The following is a 21,397-nucleotide window of genomic DNA, read 5'->3' as shown; positions in this document are numbered from 1 at the left end:
ACCTTTAACGCTTCCAAATAGTGCGTTTAATACAGAGCCACTTCATAATCACCAAATAGGCAGTACGGAAATATCCCTGGTGGCTAGACGAAATGCTGCTGCAGTGATTTACAACACGAACACAAATTTGACTCTAAAAAGAAGTAGAACCAAAGTATTGGGCAGCACAGTCACACCAGCAATAAGACAGGATTGGGCAGATCAATTTCCCAGTGTCCTCAACTCCAAGTCTGAATATACCAAGAAAGAGGCATGAAGAGAAGGCTGCAGGAGCTTCTGAAGCTATGGGAGGAGGATAATAAATTGAAACATTTTTAATTTTGAATGGTAGCCATTGCCTCCCAAATGGGGCCAGCAAAATAAGGCAGCACCAGATCAATAACAGCTAACCATCGATCCTCTGAACAGAAGTTAACATGGATTGAACAATGGGGATAGGTTGTCTCAGAGTAAAAAGTATAGTTTAAAAAAAGACGAGCATTGATGACATGCAGGAACAGTTAATGGATCTTCTACAGGAAGAGAAGGGAAAGGAGAGAAGAGAAAATTATATACTGGATTTAATCCACGATTCTACTCAGTAACCAAATCACATGAATTGGAAGAGAAAGGAAGGATCTTAATCACATGTTATTGGACCAATGGCAAAGTCAGCATTCTGTAAGCACATTTCAGGCAATGACATCACTGTTACTCTTGGAGGAACGTTCCTGTTTTAGTAATGCAGGTAGAAGTCTAGTCACTGCTTAATCAACTTGGCAATTCCTCCACAAAATTAACAAGTAGGAAAATATTAACTATATTAGAGGATTTATAATTGACGAGGATTTTTCATAACCTTCTAGCATGTACGATAAAGTGCATCGTTACAGTGTATCGCGAAATGTTCAAGTTGTAAGGGTTATATGGCCAAGCTTTTGAATGGCACTTTCGACTTCTATTTAAAAATCTGTCAAGGGAATGATCAGTTTGGTCAGAAGAAAAACAAAAATATTTTCCGCAAAGTGCATTTAGCTAACAGTCTTATTAACAGCACTGTTTTTGTACCAGCATTGCTGAAACAAAGTAGGAACTATTTGGAAAATTCACATACTGGTGAATAAATCTGTATTATACATAAATACTGTTAAGTCACTTAAATACTATGGGCGCTCTTTTACACATTCACAAAAATAATCAGCTCAAATAGAATGGGATTTTTCTTTCCAAGGAGGAGGGAATAAATCAAATATCTAAGGCACATGGTTCTGCGTGTTTACAATCTATGAAATATTTTATGATAATCTACATCTTAAGCATGATCAACAATGCTCAGTCTAGTCACAGCATGCAAAAACCCTTGTTCACGCAATTATTAGCTCATTCTAAGATTTCGTTTGGACTTTTTTCCCCCTACAGTAAGTATTTCTTACTTTAAGAAACAAATGAATGCTTAAAGCCCAAACTGCTTTCCTGAAACTGCTGCCCTCTGACCTGTAAAATGCCCAAAACATTACCAGCAAACATGAGCAGAATAATATCAAGACTTCTTACCAGGTGAAAAACAAATGCTTGCTTCATAGTCAAATATAAATCATATAATATATATATAAATCATATATAATATATAAATCAGACATTATATATATATATGCACATATATATATAAAAATCTATATATATATATAATATAAATATATATATATATATATATAGATTTATATGTCTGAAAAAATTTCAACAGTCAGATTATGCTAAATATTAAATTCCAGCTAGATAAGCTAGCACACACTAGTAGTTTACTTGGCCATGGCGGTATGGGAAGAACAGAGCCAGATTGACACAAGGATGAGAACATAATTTTTCTTTTTAAAAAAAAAAATTACACTTTGCGATCCCATTTTCCATCACAGTTAGTGTGTTTTTGTATGTGCAGGTCAGTTCCATTTTAAGAGTTTGTTAATGGGCCAACAGTGCTAAAATGATCTGGACACTATTTACCATCATGAAAGGCAACTTTCAAATCACCCCAGTTGCTCCTCATTCCGGCCTTTCGATGGGAAGAGACTGCAAATTCTGTTGTCGCCTCCATAAGACGAGTTGAACTGGAAAGATCTGTTTCAGTGTTATAAAGGCGTCTTCATTTCTTCATGGCATACTGTATACAGGTGGGATAAAAGTTACGTCTTCAGGCAACGGGTACAGGTCAGTGGCTTAAGTAACACTGCCAAATGTTGAGAGTGTTAGTATGCATGCAAGCCATTTCAAATAACATGATGCGCTTCCTTCTGACCACAGTGAAAATCTTCACAAGGTCCCTGCATACGTTCCATCCAGTTTGCGCATGGGTGTTTCAGATCTATTGTTAGAGGAAGCTTCCTCTTGATCAAAAGTGTGGCCTGTGCTGGGTGTGTCAGGGGCCAAAATATTAGATCCAGCAGCTTCTCTTATTACCGACTCCATCATTTCATTCTGTTCACAGGACTGGTCGGATTTGGGGGACTCCACGTCTATGCTGACAGGATTTGTTCTTTCTCCAAGTACAGTCCCAGGGTCATTTCTCTTCTCAGCTTGGCTACTTTGCTCAAATGTCGACCCAGTTCCATACAGCTCCGGGTCCAAGCTGCCTCCACCACCTGCGTCGCCAATAACTGTACGGTACACTTCCATCCCGTCAGGCAACATCGATTTGATCTTGGGAAGCCAGCGTTTGCGAACCCTTCGAGCGTTAGTGCACATGTCAGCAGCAATCACATTCATTTCACTTTCTTTGAAATTGGGAGCAAAATTCTGACAATATACTGTATAAAAAAAAACAAATTCAAACAAAAATTAACCATAAGACAAAATATTACCATCTATTAGAGAATTCCGCCTACAGAGAGCCAATAGCATATATCACACAATGCTAAGCACTAAAGCCTACTGGGATAAAAAGTTATGATTAAGTGACCAATTTAATAAGTAAAGAGGATTCACATCGAAAAGGTGAAAACTGCGTCAATTCTTGCAAAAGCGCAAAAAGAACTAGAACTTACTTAGTATTTTTTACAACTTCAAGGCATCCCAAAGCACTTTACAATCAGTGAAGTACATTTTAAAGTGTAGTCACTACAAGTGTAATGCAGGAGATGCAGAAGCCAATTTGCACATAGCAAGATGCCACAAATAGCAATATGTAACAATCAGATAACCTAATTCAAAGATGTTGGCTGTGGGATAAATATTCTTTAGGACGCTGGAAAGAAATCCCATGCTCTTTGCAATTGTGGCATGGGATCTCTTACGCCCACCTGACAAGGCAGATGGGACCTCAGTTTAGCATGTCATCCAAAAGATGGCACCTTAAACAGTGCAGCTCTCCCTCAGTACAGTACTAAACTGTCAGTCTAAATTACGTTCTCAAGTCTGTAAAGCAGGGTTCGAATGCACAACATTCTGACACAGAGTTGAATGTGCTGCCAACTGAACCAATGTCATCGGTAGGTAAAGCGGTTTCAGTCTAAAATGTTTCTCTATAATGTTAAAGACTTGCATTTATAGTCATGGTCATCCCTTTATAGCCAATTAAGTACTTTTTGAAATGTGGTCACTGTTATATGTAGAAAGTATGGCAGCTAATTTGTGCACAGCAAACTCCCACAAAAAAGTGATAATCTGTTTTTGTGATATTGATTAAGGGATAAATATTGGCCAGCATGGTGGGGATAATGCCCCTGCTTAACTTCAAAATAGTGCCATGGGATCTTTCGCATCCACCCAAGCTGGCATATGTGGACTCAGTTTAATGTCTCATCTGAATGGCAGCCCCTCCGGCAGCAATCCCTCATTACTGCAGTGGAATGTCACCCTTGATTTTTGAGCTCAAGCCCTGAAGTGGGACTTGAACCCAGAACCTTGTGACTCAGAAGCGAGTGTGCTATGAACTGAGCCACAGTTAAGACTGTCAAGTTCAAAACAAATTTATTTCTTCACCTTCTTGAAAGATTTCCACAGTTGAGCACCCTGTAGAGGCATTGATGTTTTTTTTTAAAATTCACATATATAGTCTTCATTGGAAATCGGTAGATTGCAATATTTCATTCCCAGCCTCAATTAGGGTAATGCCTGACCTGATGTTATTATACATTTATGATAACAAGAGTACTTAAGTACTTATACCACTCATAGCACTACATTCAAACAAACTGAACTCATTATTCCACTTGGGGAACTTCTGCCTGCACTTGATTCAAATTCCAGTACAAAAGTTAAATACATTTACTGATCACATGTCTATTCTGAAGGGCACGACATTCTAAGAGCCATTTTCCAATTTTCCATTTCTGCAGTTCCCAGTTTATAGTTTATATTATTTAATAGATAGATATTACATATATATGTATATATATTTATATTTTGATGATGTGGCAGTTTGAGGAGTCATTCTCATATGTTTACGTTCTGAGCCTCTCCCACTATAATGCAGAATTCAACAAACTTGCACAGACCAGCTCTTGCAAGCAACAGTAAAACTTTGGCACACAGAATCTTGTTTTAGAGGTTTGAATTCTAAAACATGATGAAGAGTTAATGTACTTGGTACTGGTAAGGTTTCCATCCATGGTCTTCCACTAGGGAATTTTCACAGGAGTTACACAATGAGTGCAGCCAATGGCTGCATTAATTTAAAAAATTCAACAGATTTTCTTTAAATATGTCCTTAGAGGGCATGGAGATTAAGCTTTATTGAAGGTTGTTCCAGTCCTTATTTGGTCTTGGCAAAAAGGAGTTGGCAAAGGGAGCACATTGGGCGTATACAGTTGGATCTGCTGGTTATGAACTTTCGGGCTTAGTGTTTTGCTTATAAATATTTAATTGTCCATTCAAAATTTTACAAATGTAGAAGTGTTTTCTAATATTTGCCAGGAGGTGCAAGAGCAATTTCCCTATTTCTCTTCTGATGGAGACAGCTTTCCTTTGGATCATTTGGTATAACTGAACTTAAATTTCTCCATTTTGATAACCTGTTACTTTCAATCACCTTTGAACAGCGATGCCTTGCCAGAATAAACAGGATTATAAAACTGGTTTGGGACTATTCAATGCAGCAATAATGGAAGCTCAATGCAATTTTAGTTCTTAGTTTCTTTTATATGCAATATTAATTATTTTGTTCAAGTCACAAAATTACTTAAGCTTGAGAACCAAAAGGATGTGCTTTTTCATCAATTTTCCTCGTTATTGTTGCTGATAACCAGTGATATGCAGGCATTACCCTCACTTTAGTCACCACCAGGCTGGAATACTGTCATGTTCATCCTCCCAACCACCAATCACCATAAAATCAGCTCATCCAAAAATCTGTTGCCTACATCTGCCCAGCTCCAAGTTGAAGTCCCACTTTTCAATCACCACACCAGAATCCTCAATGGCCAATATTGGTTCTGAGTCACTTCAAATTTAAAAATGTTAGGCTAATGTTTACATTTTTCCCCAGTCTTTACCTTTTCCAACCTCTGAAACCTTCTTTAGACCTACAAGCCATTCCCCAAATTCTTTGTTATTCTGATTCTAGCCCACCTCGTCTTCAGCAAACCAAATCCCATGCCCTGGAATTTCCTCCCTAGACTCCTTTACCTTCTTTTCTCCTTCAAGGTTCTTCTTAGAGCCCATCTCTATGGCCATGCTCCTGGTCACCCTACCTCATATCTCCTCCTTTGCCTTGCTGTCAGTTGTGCTCACATGTCTGAAATGCCTTGGCATGATTTACTACATTAAAACGAGCCAATTAATGCAAATTATTGGTGATGTATGTTTTCATGTTCATGATGCCAATCATCCTTTAGCTGTGGCCTAGAAATGTCTAGCACCAATTATGGTGATGGGAAGATTGCTAGGCCCCACCATGTTGTGGTTTTGAAGTCCTTTAGAAAAAATATTAAACAAGAAGTGTGGGGGGGGTGCGGTGTCACTGGGAAGAAGAACCACAATACCCCATGAAACCTTCTCAATTCTAGATATTTCTCCAAGATCCTCAAGTGAACAGTACATTCTTTCTCATTGATTATCCTACAACTTCAGGACATGTGCAAAACTTCACTCTTCATCTATGATAAGAATAAATCACCTACAACTCACATTTTACTGCATTCAGGACCCTGCTATCCAAAGGCTTTCTGCTGGGGTCACTAGTGGAGGAACGAATTCCAGTGCCACAGCTATTTGCCAAAGTGTTGCTGAAAAGATAATGAAAAGCATCATTATTCTTTGTGGACCCAGAGCACATTAGCTGAGCAAAGGACGCAATTTAAACCCAACTGGAACACTGCATAGTCAAGGCACTTGCCACTCACCGGTCAAAGAATGAGGCAAGTAGGCGGCGGAGGAGGACCTTATGTTTGACCCCTGCACAGAGGTGGCAGTTCATCAGCTGACCTCGTGTGATATAAACTCCTGAACCTGCAAAAGGATGAAAGCATTAAATGCCTGTGCTTTACAGTTGTACTTGTGCTGTATGGTTTTCACAATAGATAATAAAGATAACAGTTTAATTAATGGTAGACTATCTTTGCTTCAGATGGCTTCTTAAAGGAAAATTAGTGCCTCCTACATTGAGGGGGGTACACATTTTAATAACTGAAAAATATACATGTAAAGGAGTACCCTCCAAATTCCTGCCAGGGACAGCTCATTGGTTATATGTGGATACAGCCAGAAATGAGGTAGCAGAGATAGCCATCAGATCAGGTTGCAAGGGGTGCCAGACTAGCAGCAGAAAAGTCGTCATTATAAGATGGGAAACAGTGCTTATTTTTATATTCTAATTCAAGCTGTTATGTTAGTAAAATCACAGATTTTCCATTTTTAGCTGCTTATCAGGACATTCTCTAACATTTTCTAATGTCGCATTTGCTAATCCCAATTCGAATACTCAGTTTTATTGCCACCTCTCCATCCAGATTCAAAAAGTACTGATTTTATTTGAAGTGAGCTTCATGTCTACAGAAGTACCCATACACACTAAGAATCAAATAATTAATAAATAAACAAACCTTGGTACATTTTTCTCAGCATATGTGCTTTACATTGTCTAATCTTTTGCTTGCCACAGAATCCATCACATCTCTGGAGGGATTGGTTGGACATAGAAACCCTTAAAGGTTTGCGTAATTAGAGCACACAACTAGTCATGAATAAATGTAATTTACATAAATGTTTCATTCATTAGAAACCCTTTCATTTGTTCCATTGAGGAGCTATGTATCAACACTAGTTATGCAAGGTTGAGCATAAAGGACATACTGAAAGAATGCAGCATATTTTCAATTTTGCACATTGATGCGAAATCTTTTGGAACAAAAAAGATTATTCAATAGTAATTGATTTTCATGTGCAGAGTTTATGCATATTTAAATAGATGCATCAGATAACATGCTTAGAAAATCTGAGATACATCATGGAGTTTCTTGTTAAAAATTTGGTACCAAAATATTCACAATGCTGGTTCTCAATTTATTTTATTGCCAGCAGTCCCATGTCTCCTGTATGAATTGAGCCTCTGAGCTCGGATTTTAGGTGCAAGGGTACAGGTATCTAAAATTCAGAGAATACTTCTTTTCTGTGGGAAATTTGAGGGTCAACATGCTCATAAAAATGCATTCAGAACTATTCAATATTTTATCAACAATCCATTAAAAGAAAAATCCTCAGCATGTGGGCTTCTATGCCATGGCCAGCATTTGTTACCCTTGTGAAAATGGTGACGAGCTGCCTTCTTGAATTACTATAATCTATGTGGTGAAAGTTCTCCCAATAGTCCTGCTCAGGAGGGAATTACAGGACTTTGAATCAGTAACGTTGAAGGAATGGTAAAGATATATCTTCAGGGTCAGGATAGTGTGCGACTTGGGAGGGAAACTTGCAAATGGTGAAATGGGAAGATCATCTTCTGCCCTTGCCCCCTAGATGATAGCAGTCATGGGTTTGAAAATGTTATGAAGCCCTGGCAAGTTGCTGTACTGCATCTTGTAGACAGTACACATTGGAGCCACAGCATATCTATGGTGCAGGGAGTGGATGAACTGATCAAGTAGACAGTTTTGTACTGTCAGGTGTTGCTGCAGCTGCACCTCTCCAGACAAGTGGAGAGTATCCCATCAGATTAGTAATGTGTGCATTGTAGGTGGTGGCAAGGCTATGGGAAGTCAAGAGATAAGCCACAAGCTAATTAAGTTGTACTAGCATATGCATGTTAAAGAGATGCTAACTTGTTTAACCCTGCTTGAAAAGAGTGAACAAGGTAACGTCATATGAATTATAAGACTTCAGGTTGCAATGTAAGTAATTATCTACTTATTAGAATTATAAAAATGTCCTATTAGTAATGTAAGACTTCAAAATATCCTTTTCTAAACTTCTCAAAGACTGTATTAGAACTTAAAATTAAACACAAGTTTTGCCCCATTGATTTGTGTGCTTTACAGGGAGTCGCTGGTGCATATACCCCTTTACATAAACTACTGGTGTGTATCTAACACATTCTCAAAAACCAGTAAGTCACAATGTCACTGATGGAGTGAGTACCAAAAAAGGATCATTGCTGAAATGTCATGCCTCCTTTAAATCATGAAAAATGTTGGTGGTGAACATTTGTGCCCAGGTTGCAAGTGAGGCAGAAAATGCAGTCATGGGTCAGGTCAAAAGGGGCAGCTCAGTAGCAATCTGCAACTGAAAACTGCAGAGTAAATTCCAAACTTCAAAATCAATCTATGTCATTCCAGCATGCATTAAACCCCAGAATAGCAAGTGTTTCTCTACCACTATTCCAACTCAAAAACAAACTGCAAAATGCTCCTGGCAGGTAGAATAACACATTGCAGTAGCAAAACCCATTTCATCATGCTTTCACCACTGAATTCCTTCAGAGGAAAACTAAAAATGGGGGTTTGATCAAACAGGTGACAACAGTGCAGTGTTATAATATATTTAAAATTGCATTGAGCATTTTCTCCGCTTAAGACTACCATACACAAGTACCAGCAGAGGGAGTCTAGGAGAATAAAGGAATCCATGTTTTAACAGCATGTGTAGTTCTGATTCGGAATGTTCCTTACTGAATCTCATTGTTCCTTCCTATGACCTTCACAATGGTGATGAATAGGGTGAAATATGAAACATTACTTTCTGGTATTAAGTTTCTGGAAGATGTTTGTCTACTTTCTGAAGACAGCATTTTAAGTTCGGGATTTAGGGAACACGTTGCAGCTGGAGCCTGTTATTACAGCTCGAGATCAGCAATGTGCACGCACACTGATCTCACAAAAAAACCAAAGAAATATTAATCTCAGATCAGCACAGAGATGTTTTTCTTTGAAAGGAATGTGATCCCAGATCCTTATCACACATTATTGCTGCACTGCAAATCAAGATGGCATTGCCCATTCCTAAACTACATTTTAATTTGCATTTGGAACCATTGTCTGTATTCCCCCAAGAGGTTGCGATGTTTCAAAGGTACAATGGCAGATTTTTCAGTCATAGATGACCAAAAAAAAGGTGGAGAATTGGAAGGTATATTTTGAGACACTTACACCTGAGCTATGGCTCAGCCAAAAATGCACCAAGAACCTATTTCACATCCAAGAAAAATACAACATACAAAACAATCATCTCACTACCCAGCAAAATGAACTAAGACTAATACCACCAGAGGGGTGCCACAGCACAAGGGCAAGAGGATGCAGCTCCTGTAGAAGCGATGACCCTGTATATATTTTTGTGCTATCTTTTGGATACAGCAACCAGCCACGTGTGACAGTGACCACTGGCTGCTCGGGACATTGCTGCTCTCATTGACAAATGCTCCTGTATCTATGTCATGGAAAACAAAATGTTCAACGAGCTTTAGGATTATCCCATTCTCTACAAACCAGGCAGTACTAAAATTACCCTTACAATAATGACAAACCACAAAGTTCTCAGGACTTTTCAAATACCAGTCTCATGCAAATAAACTAGAACAAATGCTGTTTACTATGTCATATCTGGTAAATGTGACACTATCAGTTTCCAAATGGCAACAGATATGCAGATTTACAGTCATGTACACGATTCCTATGGATACCAACAACATTCTAGAATGGTATGCTGACCACTTCATCAACATCTGCAAACTGAAAGGCGTTACATGCAAGCTGCATGTATACCTTAATGTGCCCCGTCACACAATGTAGATGAATACCTTTGCATGTCAGAAAGCAGAGAGAAGGAAAGAACTTCAGCACCTACTTGGCCTTGACATTATGAAAGAAAGTTGGGGGATAAGCCTACCCCACCCTTCGCTCTCACTCATACAAGTCATCAAGAAACCCAAGAATGAGAACCAGGTTAGAATCTACGCTGAAATTTAGTCACCAAACCAAGCCACACAAGACAGACACCTCACACCAACAATCGATGATATCAGAGATAAAGTAAATGGTGCTAACACTTTGCAAAACTTGACCTCAATGCAGGCCACCATCAAATCAAGCTTGCAGAGAGATTGATGTACCTTACAGTTTTCTCCACTCATCAGATTTTTTCTATACAAAAGGTTCAACTTTGGAGTCAACTCAGCAGCTGAGCTATCTCAGCAAATGATCCAATCTGCACTGCAAGGACTTGAAGGAACACTGAACATCAGTGATGATGTTCTCATCTAAGGTCGCCTGAAAGTGAACTCGAAACACACCTACATGCATGCCTACAATGTTTGAGAGAATGTAACCTCATCTTGAACAAAGGTAAGTGCTTGCTCAATGAAAACAGAATTGAATTCTTCAGTCATGTGCTCAGCTGAGAAGGATATGACCTGATCCATGGAAGGTTGAAGCTATTGCAAACACTGCAGATCCTACAAACGTTCAGGAATCGTGGAATCTGCCATGACTCATCACGTACTGTAGTCACTTCATTCCTGACCTTGCGACATTATCTGCCCCCTATATGATCTGACAAAAGAGACCAAGTTGGGGTGGACTAACTCTCACAAGACAGGCTGCACACCAAATCAAACAACGGATGTCAGCAAGTTGCACAAATGCCTATTTCGATACTGAGAAAACCACCTACTAGTTATGGATGCAAGCCTGTTAACTTAGATGTTCTCATGCAGAAAGACAAGATAGGCAGCCCATCAATCCTTGCGATGGCAAGCAGATCGCTAAAACCTATACAGCAATGTTATTCATATATTACTAGGGAAGTACTCAATCACATGGGCATCTCACACTTGCATCTCCCTTTCTCTGGGTGAGAGTTTAAGGTAATAAATCATAGGCCAGTAGTAAGCTTGTTTAACAATCCATATAGCGCCCACTGAATAGAACGAATATAAGAGTATGAGCTCCATGTTGAGCATCAGCCAAGCAAGCTCAACCCAGCAGCTTTTCATCTCATCTTTTAGAACCATAGAAAAGTTACAGCACAGGAGGAAGCCATTCGGCCCATCTTGTCCATACCAACCTGAGGACATCCAGGTGCCCTTTCTAATCCCATCCTCCTGCACCCGGCCCATTGCCTGCAGCTTACAGCACTTTAGGTGCAGATCCAGGTACTTTTTAAAAAGAGTTTTGAGTTTCTGCCTCTATCACCAACTTGGGCAGTGAATTCTAGACACCCACTATCCTCTGCATAAAAAAGTTCTTCCTCATGTCCCCCCTACACCTTCTGCCAATTATCTTGAATCTATGTCCCCTGGTTCTAGAAGTCTCCACCAAGGGAAACAATTTTATCCTGTCCACTCTATCTATTCCCCTCATAATTTTGTACACCTCAAGCAAGTCACCTCTCAGCCTTCTTTGTTCTAAGGAAAATAACCCCAACCTATCCAATCTCTCCTCGTAGCTACACTTTTCTAACCCTGGCAACATTCTTGTAAACCTCCTCTGCACTCTCTCCAGAGCTATTACATCCTTCCTGTAATGTGGTGACCAGAACTGCATACAATACTCCAGTTGTGGCCTCACCAGTGTTTTATATAATTCCAACATTATATCCTTACTTTTATATTCTATACCTCTGCCAATGAAGGAGAGCATTCCATATGCCTTCTTTACAACCTTGTCTATGAACTGCTGCCTTCAGGGGCCTGTGTACTTGTATGCCAAGATCTCTCACTTCATCTACCTCTCTTAGTATATTCCCATTTATTTTGTAATCCCTGTAACTGTCTGACCTCCCTAAATGTATGACCTCACACTTCTCTATGTTAAAATCCATCTGTCACTTTACCGCCCACTCCACCAACCCATCTATATCATTTTGGAGATTATGGCTATCCTCTACACTATCCACTACTTGGCCAATCTTTGTCATCAGTCAGTCCTACTAGTCGTGAAGAAAAGATTGCCAAACACCATCTTAACTAGGTAAGCCTAAATACAATGCCAAAGTAACTAAAATTAGTTGACAAAGTGGCAACAAAACAAGATGAGGCATTGTAACCATGTATGACAGTCCATGGAATCTCAAAACTGTAAAGATGAGATCAACATAGAGTATCGACAAACAAAATTGCTCACACACAAGGTCTTTACAATGCTCAAAATGAGTTCACTTTTGCAACCACATCGAGTCTAGTGTTACACAACAAGTGCATTGTCATTCCACAATTATTGAGGGAATGTGTTGTAGACATAGCACATGAAGGACACCAGGGAATTGGCAAAACCAAACAACTCTTAGAGAAAAGGTATGGTTCGCAGAAATTGACAATGGTAGAGCACAAAAATCAGTGTTTGCCACATTAAGCAATTGCATTGTCAAATCTTCCTAATCCTCTCAAGATGTCTGAACTACTTCCAGGACCATGGATTGAAATTAGCATCGATTTCACAGATTTGCACACTGGTGAACCCCTGCTTGTTGTCACTGATGACGGCAGCAGATTCCCAATCGTGGAAATAGTTAACGTCTACTTCAATGAAAGCAGTCATCCCAGAGCTTGACCAGGCTTGTGCTTTGTTTGGAGTCCCTCAAACAGTCAGAAGTGACAACGGGCCTCCATTCAACAGAAACACATTGAGTAAATTCTCTGGGCTTCATTCATTGAAAAAAAATCACACCCTTGTTGGCTAAGAGCTATTGGAGAAGTTCAGTGATTTATACACACCTTGAATAAAGTGATACGTAAAACTATAGCTGAGTTCGAGTTGTGGAAGCAAGAGCTGCATTACTTTCTGCTCAATTAGAGAGACTCTTCACTTGTCTACTGGAAAACCTCCAGCTACACACATCTTTGCACATCATATGTGCAAACATCTTCCTGAGCTACCCCATGAATCTAATGATCAACATGTATATGGACACAATCAAGAACAGAAGGATCCAATGAAGTAAATTAGAGCGAAACATGAAATTTAGAGCTACACTGCTAAAGCCAGGTCATAAACTACTTGTGAAGCATGATGGTAACACTGAAAAGTTTTTCCAGCGTTTTCTGTTTTTATTTCAGATTTCCAGCATCCGCAGTATTTTGCTTTTATCTGGTCAAATACATCCTTTGTATATCATATGACCTCCCCAAAGCTGCTAGAACCTGTAATATTGCCGTCTGGAACTGAACCCAGGCAGTCTACCATTTTACCATTTAACAAGCAGCAGCAGAAAGAGCTCTGACCAACTAAGTTGCCTGGCCCTCATCTACACTCTGAACCACTGGAACATGTGACTTCTACATCTGTGCCTTCAAGTCTAATGCATCTCTCTGTGTCTTCTCCCATCATGGAAGTCCTCACTTCTGAAAAGACTGATCACCCTGCAACAGTAAGCCTGCTACCCTCTGAAGGAATATACCATTGGACTTTTCATTCTGGACTCTAGACTCACGTGAAACCATAACTCTTTTTTACTGTGGTCTTGCCCTGCACCCCTTTCTTCCCCTTATCCCTCTTTTATGGAGTGAGTCCAAAAAGGAGCAGATGTTGAATAAACCAACCCCCTTGTCTTACCTGATCCCGAGTTTGCTGTGGGGTTATTAATAGAGGATTGGATCACTCCAAACTGAAGAGTTGGGGAAAACACACCACCACTTATAAAGGGCGGAGTCAGAAATCGAAAACACCTGTTTACATACAGGTAGAGGAGAAATCAGAGCTGTTTAAATTAATCCCCCTCCTGTCCCTAACACACTGAAAACACCATTTGTAACCATTGAATCAGATTGACATCGACAACTCAGATGAAGAACACAAGTAAAATGAGACTATGCCTGATGTCGATATCCTACTCGTGAGAGAAAATTCGCACCATACTTAAGTGATTATGTTACAAAGTAAAGGTTAGTGAACAATTCTTACATCCTATTTTGTGTGACTAAGTACGTTGTTAAACTAATATAAAAGTTTGCATATGTAATTGGTGAAGTTGAAGGTTCAAGTTATGCTTAAGTTTATCATTTACACAAACCTCTGAAATGCATTACGCCTTGGAAGAATGTAGTGTATTGAAAACTGCATTGTAAATTTTGTCCACTAAAGGCTACCCATAAATACGTATCAGGAGAGGGAGTTTAAAAAGGGAGCAAAGAAATTCATGTTTTAACAGCACATGCAGTTCAGATTTTGAATACTCCTTACTGAGTCTTACCAAGGCTTGTGAAGTTCTTGGGACAAAACAGCAAGCATTACCACCTGAAAGGGCAAGTTACAAGTCTAGCTGATGTTAAAATGTTATCCAATTTTCACAACAATAATCTATCGACTACATTTCTAAATTAGCCAAAACGCATTGAAATCTAAGCTTATGTTGTGTTCAAGATACAGGTGCCTATATTTCTTAGTATGTAGCTATCACTTCAATATCAACATCTGAAACATGAAATATTACCTGTCAGAGTATAAATTTAAAATATAATAGCTAAACCCTGTTCTTATACAATAACCTCCAGGCTTAAACGTTTAGATGCAGTAAACCAAATCTGTAACAGGAGAAAGACCATCAATCAGTACAGTAGAATGAACGAGGCATGAGAAGTTATGATAGTGGACTTCAGGAACCCAGAACTGTGTCCATTAAGATGTACTAGATGAATACAAACTATTAAAAGATAAAAGAAGGGAAGTATAAATTACTGCATAACTTTCGAACATTCATTTCACTGGAGGAAACTTTTTTTTTTAAAAACAAAAAGGTCTCTTTGGTGTTCTTTTTGGCCTGATCTCAAAACATTTTCTAACAAAATTGAGCCCTGAAACAAATAAGCATTAGCAACTGACGACCTAGAAGTATATAGCATTGGTGTAGGTGCTGTACTAATGTGGTAGACAGGCTTCTAACTCAGCTCAGCCAGGCAATGGGAGAAGTGTGGACTGAGATTATGCGGCTCCCACTGGGAAGAAAGAAAAATCATTTGAACAATTCGCTGGCTGCGAAGGCGGGGTTACAAACACAAAACTAAACACAGTTAGAAAATTGAAGTAAAACAGTAGTCAGATTATTTATACTTTGCAATCTTTATACTTACAGGTGCCACTGGTTATTTCCTTTGTTGTTGCAATTTTCAGTGGAAGTTGAACACTGTGTTCAGTGCATATTGCAGATATTTCAGAAAAAGTCAAGTGGCTGGAAACAGGTTTGAGACGACACCTACTTGCATTTATACAGTGCTTATTAACGTAGTAAAAACATTCCAAGGCACTTCATAGGAACATTTGACAAAATCTGACACTGAACCATGCAAAAGGAGATACAAGGGCAAGTGACAATACACTTGGTCAAAAGAGAGACAGGAACACAGAGAGGTTTAGTGAGAGAATTGCAAAGCTTAAGGCCTAGGAGGCTGAAGGCATGGGCACCCAATTGAAAATAATTGGGGTTGTACAAGAGGCCAGAATTGAAGGAATGAAGAGGTCTAAGGAACAGAGCGCCACAGGCGGTTACAGAGATAGGGAGGAGCAAAACCATGGAGGGATTTGAATACATCAGTGAGAAGCTTTTTCTACTTGGAGGCAGGAACAAAGTAAAGATTCTACATGGGTAAGCTGGCAGGTAATGGAGTGCAGTTGGAAAATAAGCAGAGGTCAACTTGCAGAATTTTGACTTGAAGAGAGGTAGGCCAGTAAATTACAGCATCAAACAGCCAACTGTTTGAAAATAATAATTTTAGCCTGGTGGACATAAAAATGTATGCATTTAAAATGGCAGGAGTCTAATTAACTGATAAAACTGCTAACTGAAAGATGATCAGCTATGGCTCAGATAAGACTACTGTATTAGATGTACACACCCACAGTCCCCCCCACACACACCCACAGTCCCCCCTCACACCCACACAGAGCTCCCTAACCACACACACACACACACACACACACACACACACACACACACACACACACACACACACACAGAGGAAAGGAGGGTACTGAAGGCTCTAAAACATACAATTATTGTTCATCAAGTGAAATAGCATTCTACTGATTGACGGATAGCTCCAAGTGTTCTAAACCTACTGGTGTTTCTCAGGCAACTACTGTCCCATCATTAAAAAACATATTGAATATCTGCTTAAAAGCTACCAGCTAACGGTAGCTGAAAGCAAACATTTTGCCTTGCAAAATTTCTCTATGATGTACGTACAAGCATACAAAGAAAGACGGACAGGAAAAGGCTGGCTAGCTCATTAAGCCTGTGCCAAACGGTTATAATACAACAAAGTATCATAACTCCTAGTATGTTCTCTTACATGTAGTCATGTAAACAAACTGCTTGATATCCATCCTGGTCCTATACTCAGAGCTCACTGATTGCTTCGGTAGGTATCAAGTCAGAGGTAACAGACAAAGCTTGAATTAATGGTCTCGTGAATTTGTGTATAGCATAAGTTCCTGCTATGAACCGATCATGGTGTTTTGAAGTTATAATGCCAAGAGAAAGCGTTTGCCCAACTTCTAGGACATTAACACTTCAACAAGCTTATTACAAAAATTACCAGAAATGCAAAAAAGGCTCAACTGTCTGGACTTTGAGCGCCAGATAATCAGGATCAAGGGACAATATATCACAAGTCATGGCTTGGACATCCCCCAACTCCAATTAGATGAATGCAGCTTGGGTGATGGTGATAGAGACACTCAAATTGGTTCCAGCACTCAACTGAGCCAAGGTAGGAGGCAAAAAGAGAGGGAAAAGAAAGGTGAGCAAAATATAAAGATCAGTCAAGGATCCTTGCTTCTCAATTGCCATCCCTGCTGATTGATATATGTGGACATTGTCACAGTTCAACCTGATCCTATCATTGGATTGTCAACTCACTTAGGGCTATATTTTATTGTACTTCAGAAATATTCTACAGTACAGTATTTAAACCAAGTCAACAAAAGGTGCAGAAAAAGAGCTAGAAGGTGAATCACTACTACAGCCAGAGCTATAATTTTATAGTGCACATACACATCATCAGTTCAGTGGCTTACAGCCATTGATCATTAGGGAATTATTACCAAGGAACAACTCCTCCTTTCCCCATTGGGCTAAAAGTAATGCACTTGGAACAGATGTGTGCCCAGCACAGGATTCTCCTAGCTCCCCTTGAGAACACAATTCTCCAGGGTTTCCACTTCTCAGCTCTCCTGCCCAAGTGGGTTACAGTAAAGACCCATTCATCACAGGCATTTAAAAAACCAAAATCAAGGAACTCAAGAGGTATCAATAACGCATGCACTTGGCTCAGTGGTTTCCTAAAAAAACTGCAGTGTGGAGAAACCTTCTGAAGTCATGAGTCAGGAGGCCCAGTCCATGGTTCGTGTTTATTTTTCAGTAATTCGAGAGCCTTAGGTCTCTTTCACAAGTGACTGATCAACATTTTAAAATTATGTTTACCTGAGACAAGTTCTAGCTTCTCACCAGGATCACCCTCTGAGTACAGCTTCGGGTGACATCTGTAGCCAATCTGACTGATGAGACTAGCAGGAAGTGCGACCAGATCACGACGAACAAGCACACAGGAGCGATTTTCTACTGTCAAGTGGCTTGACAACTGCCCAACTTTCTCTTGTGCTAAAAAAGAGAAATACGTAAAAAACAATGAAAACTACAGTAATGTATAATAACACAGCAGACATGACATTCAAATGAACAAACTGGAGTGGCTGGAGAGAAGGAAGTTGGGATTTACATTCCGTTACCTTGGGATGCAAGAAAATTTGGATAATTTTTAACAACTGAATAAAAGCAAGCAGCTGTTTCTCCTCAACAAAATGCTTTAACTAAAAATACCTGTGGTTAAATATGCTTGTAAGTGGTGACTAATGTTCAGTCAGAAGCCTTTTTGGTCTTAAGTTTGATGTTGGCAATTAAGCAGTTTCATCAATCGTTCAGCACCTCCTGTAATTCACAAGTAACTTACTTATAATGAAAAAGCTGAAGGTTTAACACAAAAGTCTTCCCAGCATTGCTCTGAAGTATGTTACAACTTAAAACTGATAGTTTCTGCCGATGCTAAAAAGATCAGATTTAAAACAAATGTGCCAAAAACAAACAAATGAAAAATCTGACAGTGGAGTCAGACTAGGAATTGACCAAAGCTTTCATTGTGCCACTCTTTTGTGGAATTACTCTAATTAAAAGATGTGTGTGAAATAATAGAATTATAGAACGTTATAGCAGAGAAGGATGCCATTTGGCTCATCAAGTCCCCACCAGCTCTTTGGAAGAACATTCCAGTTAGACCTACTCACCTGATCTTGCCCCATATCCCTGCAGCTTTTTCTCCCTCAAGTGTTTATCCAATACCCCTATCAGGCAGCGCATTCCAAATCCTAAACACCCGTTGATTAGAAAATCTTTTCCTCATGTTGCCTCTTCTTTTGCAATCGTCTTAGTTTTACACAGTGATCATGGAATTAAAAACTGCATGTTTATTGAATTTGAGGTTTAATTAGGAATTACCAATTTGAGAGCACAGATACAAAGTAAAATAATTCAGTTTAAAGAATAGGAAGCTTGCAATTTATTTCCCCTTGGAATTAGTGTTCATACCTTCACAATGTCAGTTATTTCCCTTAACCACTATACTAACATCAACGTGACCATAATTTCTTTTTTTAAAAAATGAAAAAATCTGCAACATTCTTCCTTTGGTCAGGGCTTCTAAATGGAAAAGCATGAACCTGCATTTAAATAGAGTCTTTCTCGACCTCCGGTTGTTCCAAAACATTTTACAACCAAGTAAGTACTTTTGAAGTTCAGTTACTGTTGTAAAATAGGGATATAGGGCAATCAATTTGCATAGTGCAAGGTCCTACAAACAGCAATGAGGAGGAACGATTACTTTGTTTACCGGACATGGGTATTGAATAATATCACAAAACCAGAAGCCTAGTAGATTTTAAAAGACCATTGACGATACGTGCAAAGCTACCCACTAGTGATAATGAATAGATGTTTACAGCATAGGTGGTGACCATTCAGCCAAATAATTCTGTGCCAGCTCTTTGTTAGAATAATTCAAAACTAATTCCACTGTCCTATGCACATGCCATAGCCTGCATCTTCCTCTGCTTCAATACATTCCTTAAAAGATGCAATGGCCACTCTCATATAACTCCCTGCAGCAAAGTATTCCTTGCTTCAACAAATCTCTGCATAAAGAAATTTATCTTCACCACAGTGACTTCCCAGCCAGAGGAAATACTTTTGTTATTAATAACTTGCACTTACATATGCCTTTAATATAGTAAAATGTCCCAACCACCTTACAGGAGTGCTATCAAACACAACAGTTAGGTTTTAAGGAGCATCTTAAAGGAAGAGAAAGAGGTAGGGAGAGATGCAAAGATGGAATTCCAGAGTTTAAGGCCTAAATAGTTGAAGGCCACCAATAAGACAAGATAAAAGAAATCAGGGATACACAAGAGGTCAGATTTGGAGGAATGTAGACTTCTTGCAGGGTTATAGGTCTGGAGGAGGTAAGAGAAATAGGAAGAAACAAGGCCACTGAGGGATCTGAAATCAAGGCTGGTAATTTTAAATTTGAGGTATTGCAGATTGGGAGTCAATACAGATCTGCAAACAAATGAAGGATGAACAAAGCTTGCTGCAGGATATGGACAGCAAAGTTTTGGATAAGCTGACGTTTGAGGGTGGAAGATGGGAGGTTGGCCAGGAAAGCATTGGAATAGTCAAATCTTGTGGTAACAAAAGGATGGGTGAGATCTTCAGCAGCATATTGGCTGCAGGAGGACAGAGACAGGTGATATTACAGAGTTGAACCTTGGTGATGGAAAAATGAGGTTCGGAGCTCAGCTCAGATTCAAATAGAACTTTAAGGCTGCAAACAGTCTGATTCTTAAGTACACTCTGATGTGGTCTAGCAAGCTATTCAGACAGGGTAACTAGGGATGATACCCAAAACAGGAGAATGAATTTTTAAAAATGATTAGATAATACTCAGTGAACTTTGTGTTTCAATAGTTTTCTATGGTCTAATAATGCTAGAATTTGAAATGAATTCACAAAGAATATCATCTTTAATTCATTTTTAAAAAACCTAATAGCAAGAGGGTTCAGATAATATACAAACCACCAACTTTACTCACAAGGTTTATATGCTCACCTTAACCTCTTAATTTTCCTGTAAATAATTAAATTGTATTATCCTCCCAAGCAAGCCAAACAGAATATTTTTGGGACAGCTCCGAACAATGTGGACAAGCACAGGGCAACCTTCAACTGAAATGTCAAGCAAGGTTGAGTGGAAATACTTGCAGGAATACTGTAAGTGAGACCTGGCACTCAGTGATAGTGCATTTAATACACTGTGGTGTCACAAGAGTACAGGACAGCTTCACAATAAGGATTCCCAATGCCACACGATTCTGATTGGCATTGAGGGACACGCTGAGCAATGGTTAGATATTTTCTTGAGAAAAGAACGTCACACCACAACCTGTGTGTTCCTCCCAAAGGCTACTTGAGGGACTAGCAAAGATCTGAATGACCAAAAGCAGGTTGAGAATGGAGGAGGAAAAATCAAATGGAAACAACCTACATGAAGATATACAATCCTCAGCAACGACAATATTAAAAACAGAAATTAGTACCATATTCAATATGGTAAGACCATTTTTCCATTGTAGGACTGTAGATAAGAGTATTTTTAGCCAAGCTTGTTTCCTTGCGCACATTAATCCTTTTATTTTCACTGCTTAAATTAAAGCAAATTGATTAGAACAGCACTTTCATATAAAAAGAAACTGAGAGATCAGTCTGAAGATTGAAATTAATAAAGCATGTCTAACAGGTATTGTACGGAGTTTCCACAATAACACGAATGAATGCTTGTGCAATGGAGGTGGGATTAAGTAATCCAGGTCAAAACTACCTCCCTCTGAGTAACTTCCCATGTTCTCAATATTCTGACCAACTGCATATGTGAATATCTCTCTTTAGCCTTTATTTC

General features: G+C 39.2%; 1 protein-coding gene across 1 annotated transcript in view; it reads right to left on the bottom strand.

Moving 5' to 3' along the window:
* Window positions 1-1,711: 1,711 nt before the first annotated feature.
* LOC121280762 (nucleus accumbens-associated protein 2) overlaps window positions 1,712-21,397 on the bottom strand; it is a 109,556-nt gene continuing 89,870 nt past the window's right edge. The window contains exons 3-6 of the mRNA XM_041192926.1: window positions 17,818-17,994; window positions 6,315-6,420; window positions 6,100-6,197; window positions 1,712-2,780 (exon numbers count right to left, since the gene is read on the bottom strand). Of these exons, the coding sequence (XP_041048860.1) occupies window positions 2,287-2,780; window positions 6,100-6,197; window positions 6,315-6,420; window positions 17,818-17,994 (875 nt within the window). The 3' untranslated portion in view covers window positions 1,712-2,286. The remainder of the gene's footprint in view (window positions 2,781-6,099; window positions 6,198-6,314; window positions 6,421-17,817; window positions 17,995-21,397) is intronic.

The sequence above is a fragment of the Carcharodon carcharias genome, chromosome 8, assembly GCF_017639515.1.
Source record: "Carcharodon carcharias isolate sCarCar2 chromosome 8, sCarCar2.pri, whole genome shotgun sequence".
NCBI classification, from domain to species: Eukaryota; Metazoa; Chordata; class Chondrichthyes; order Lamniformes; family Lamnidae; genus Carcharodon; species Carcharodon carcharias.
The sequence above is the reverse complement of the archived record's forward strand: the minus strand, read 5'-3'. Positions and strand labels throughout refer to the sequence as shown.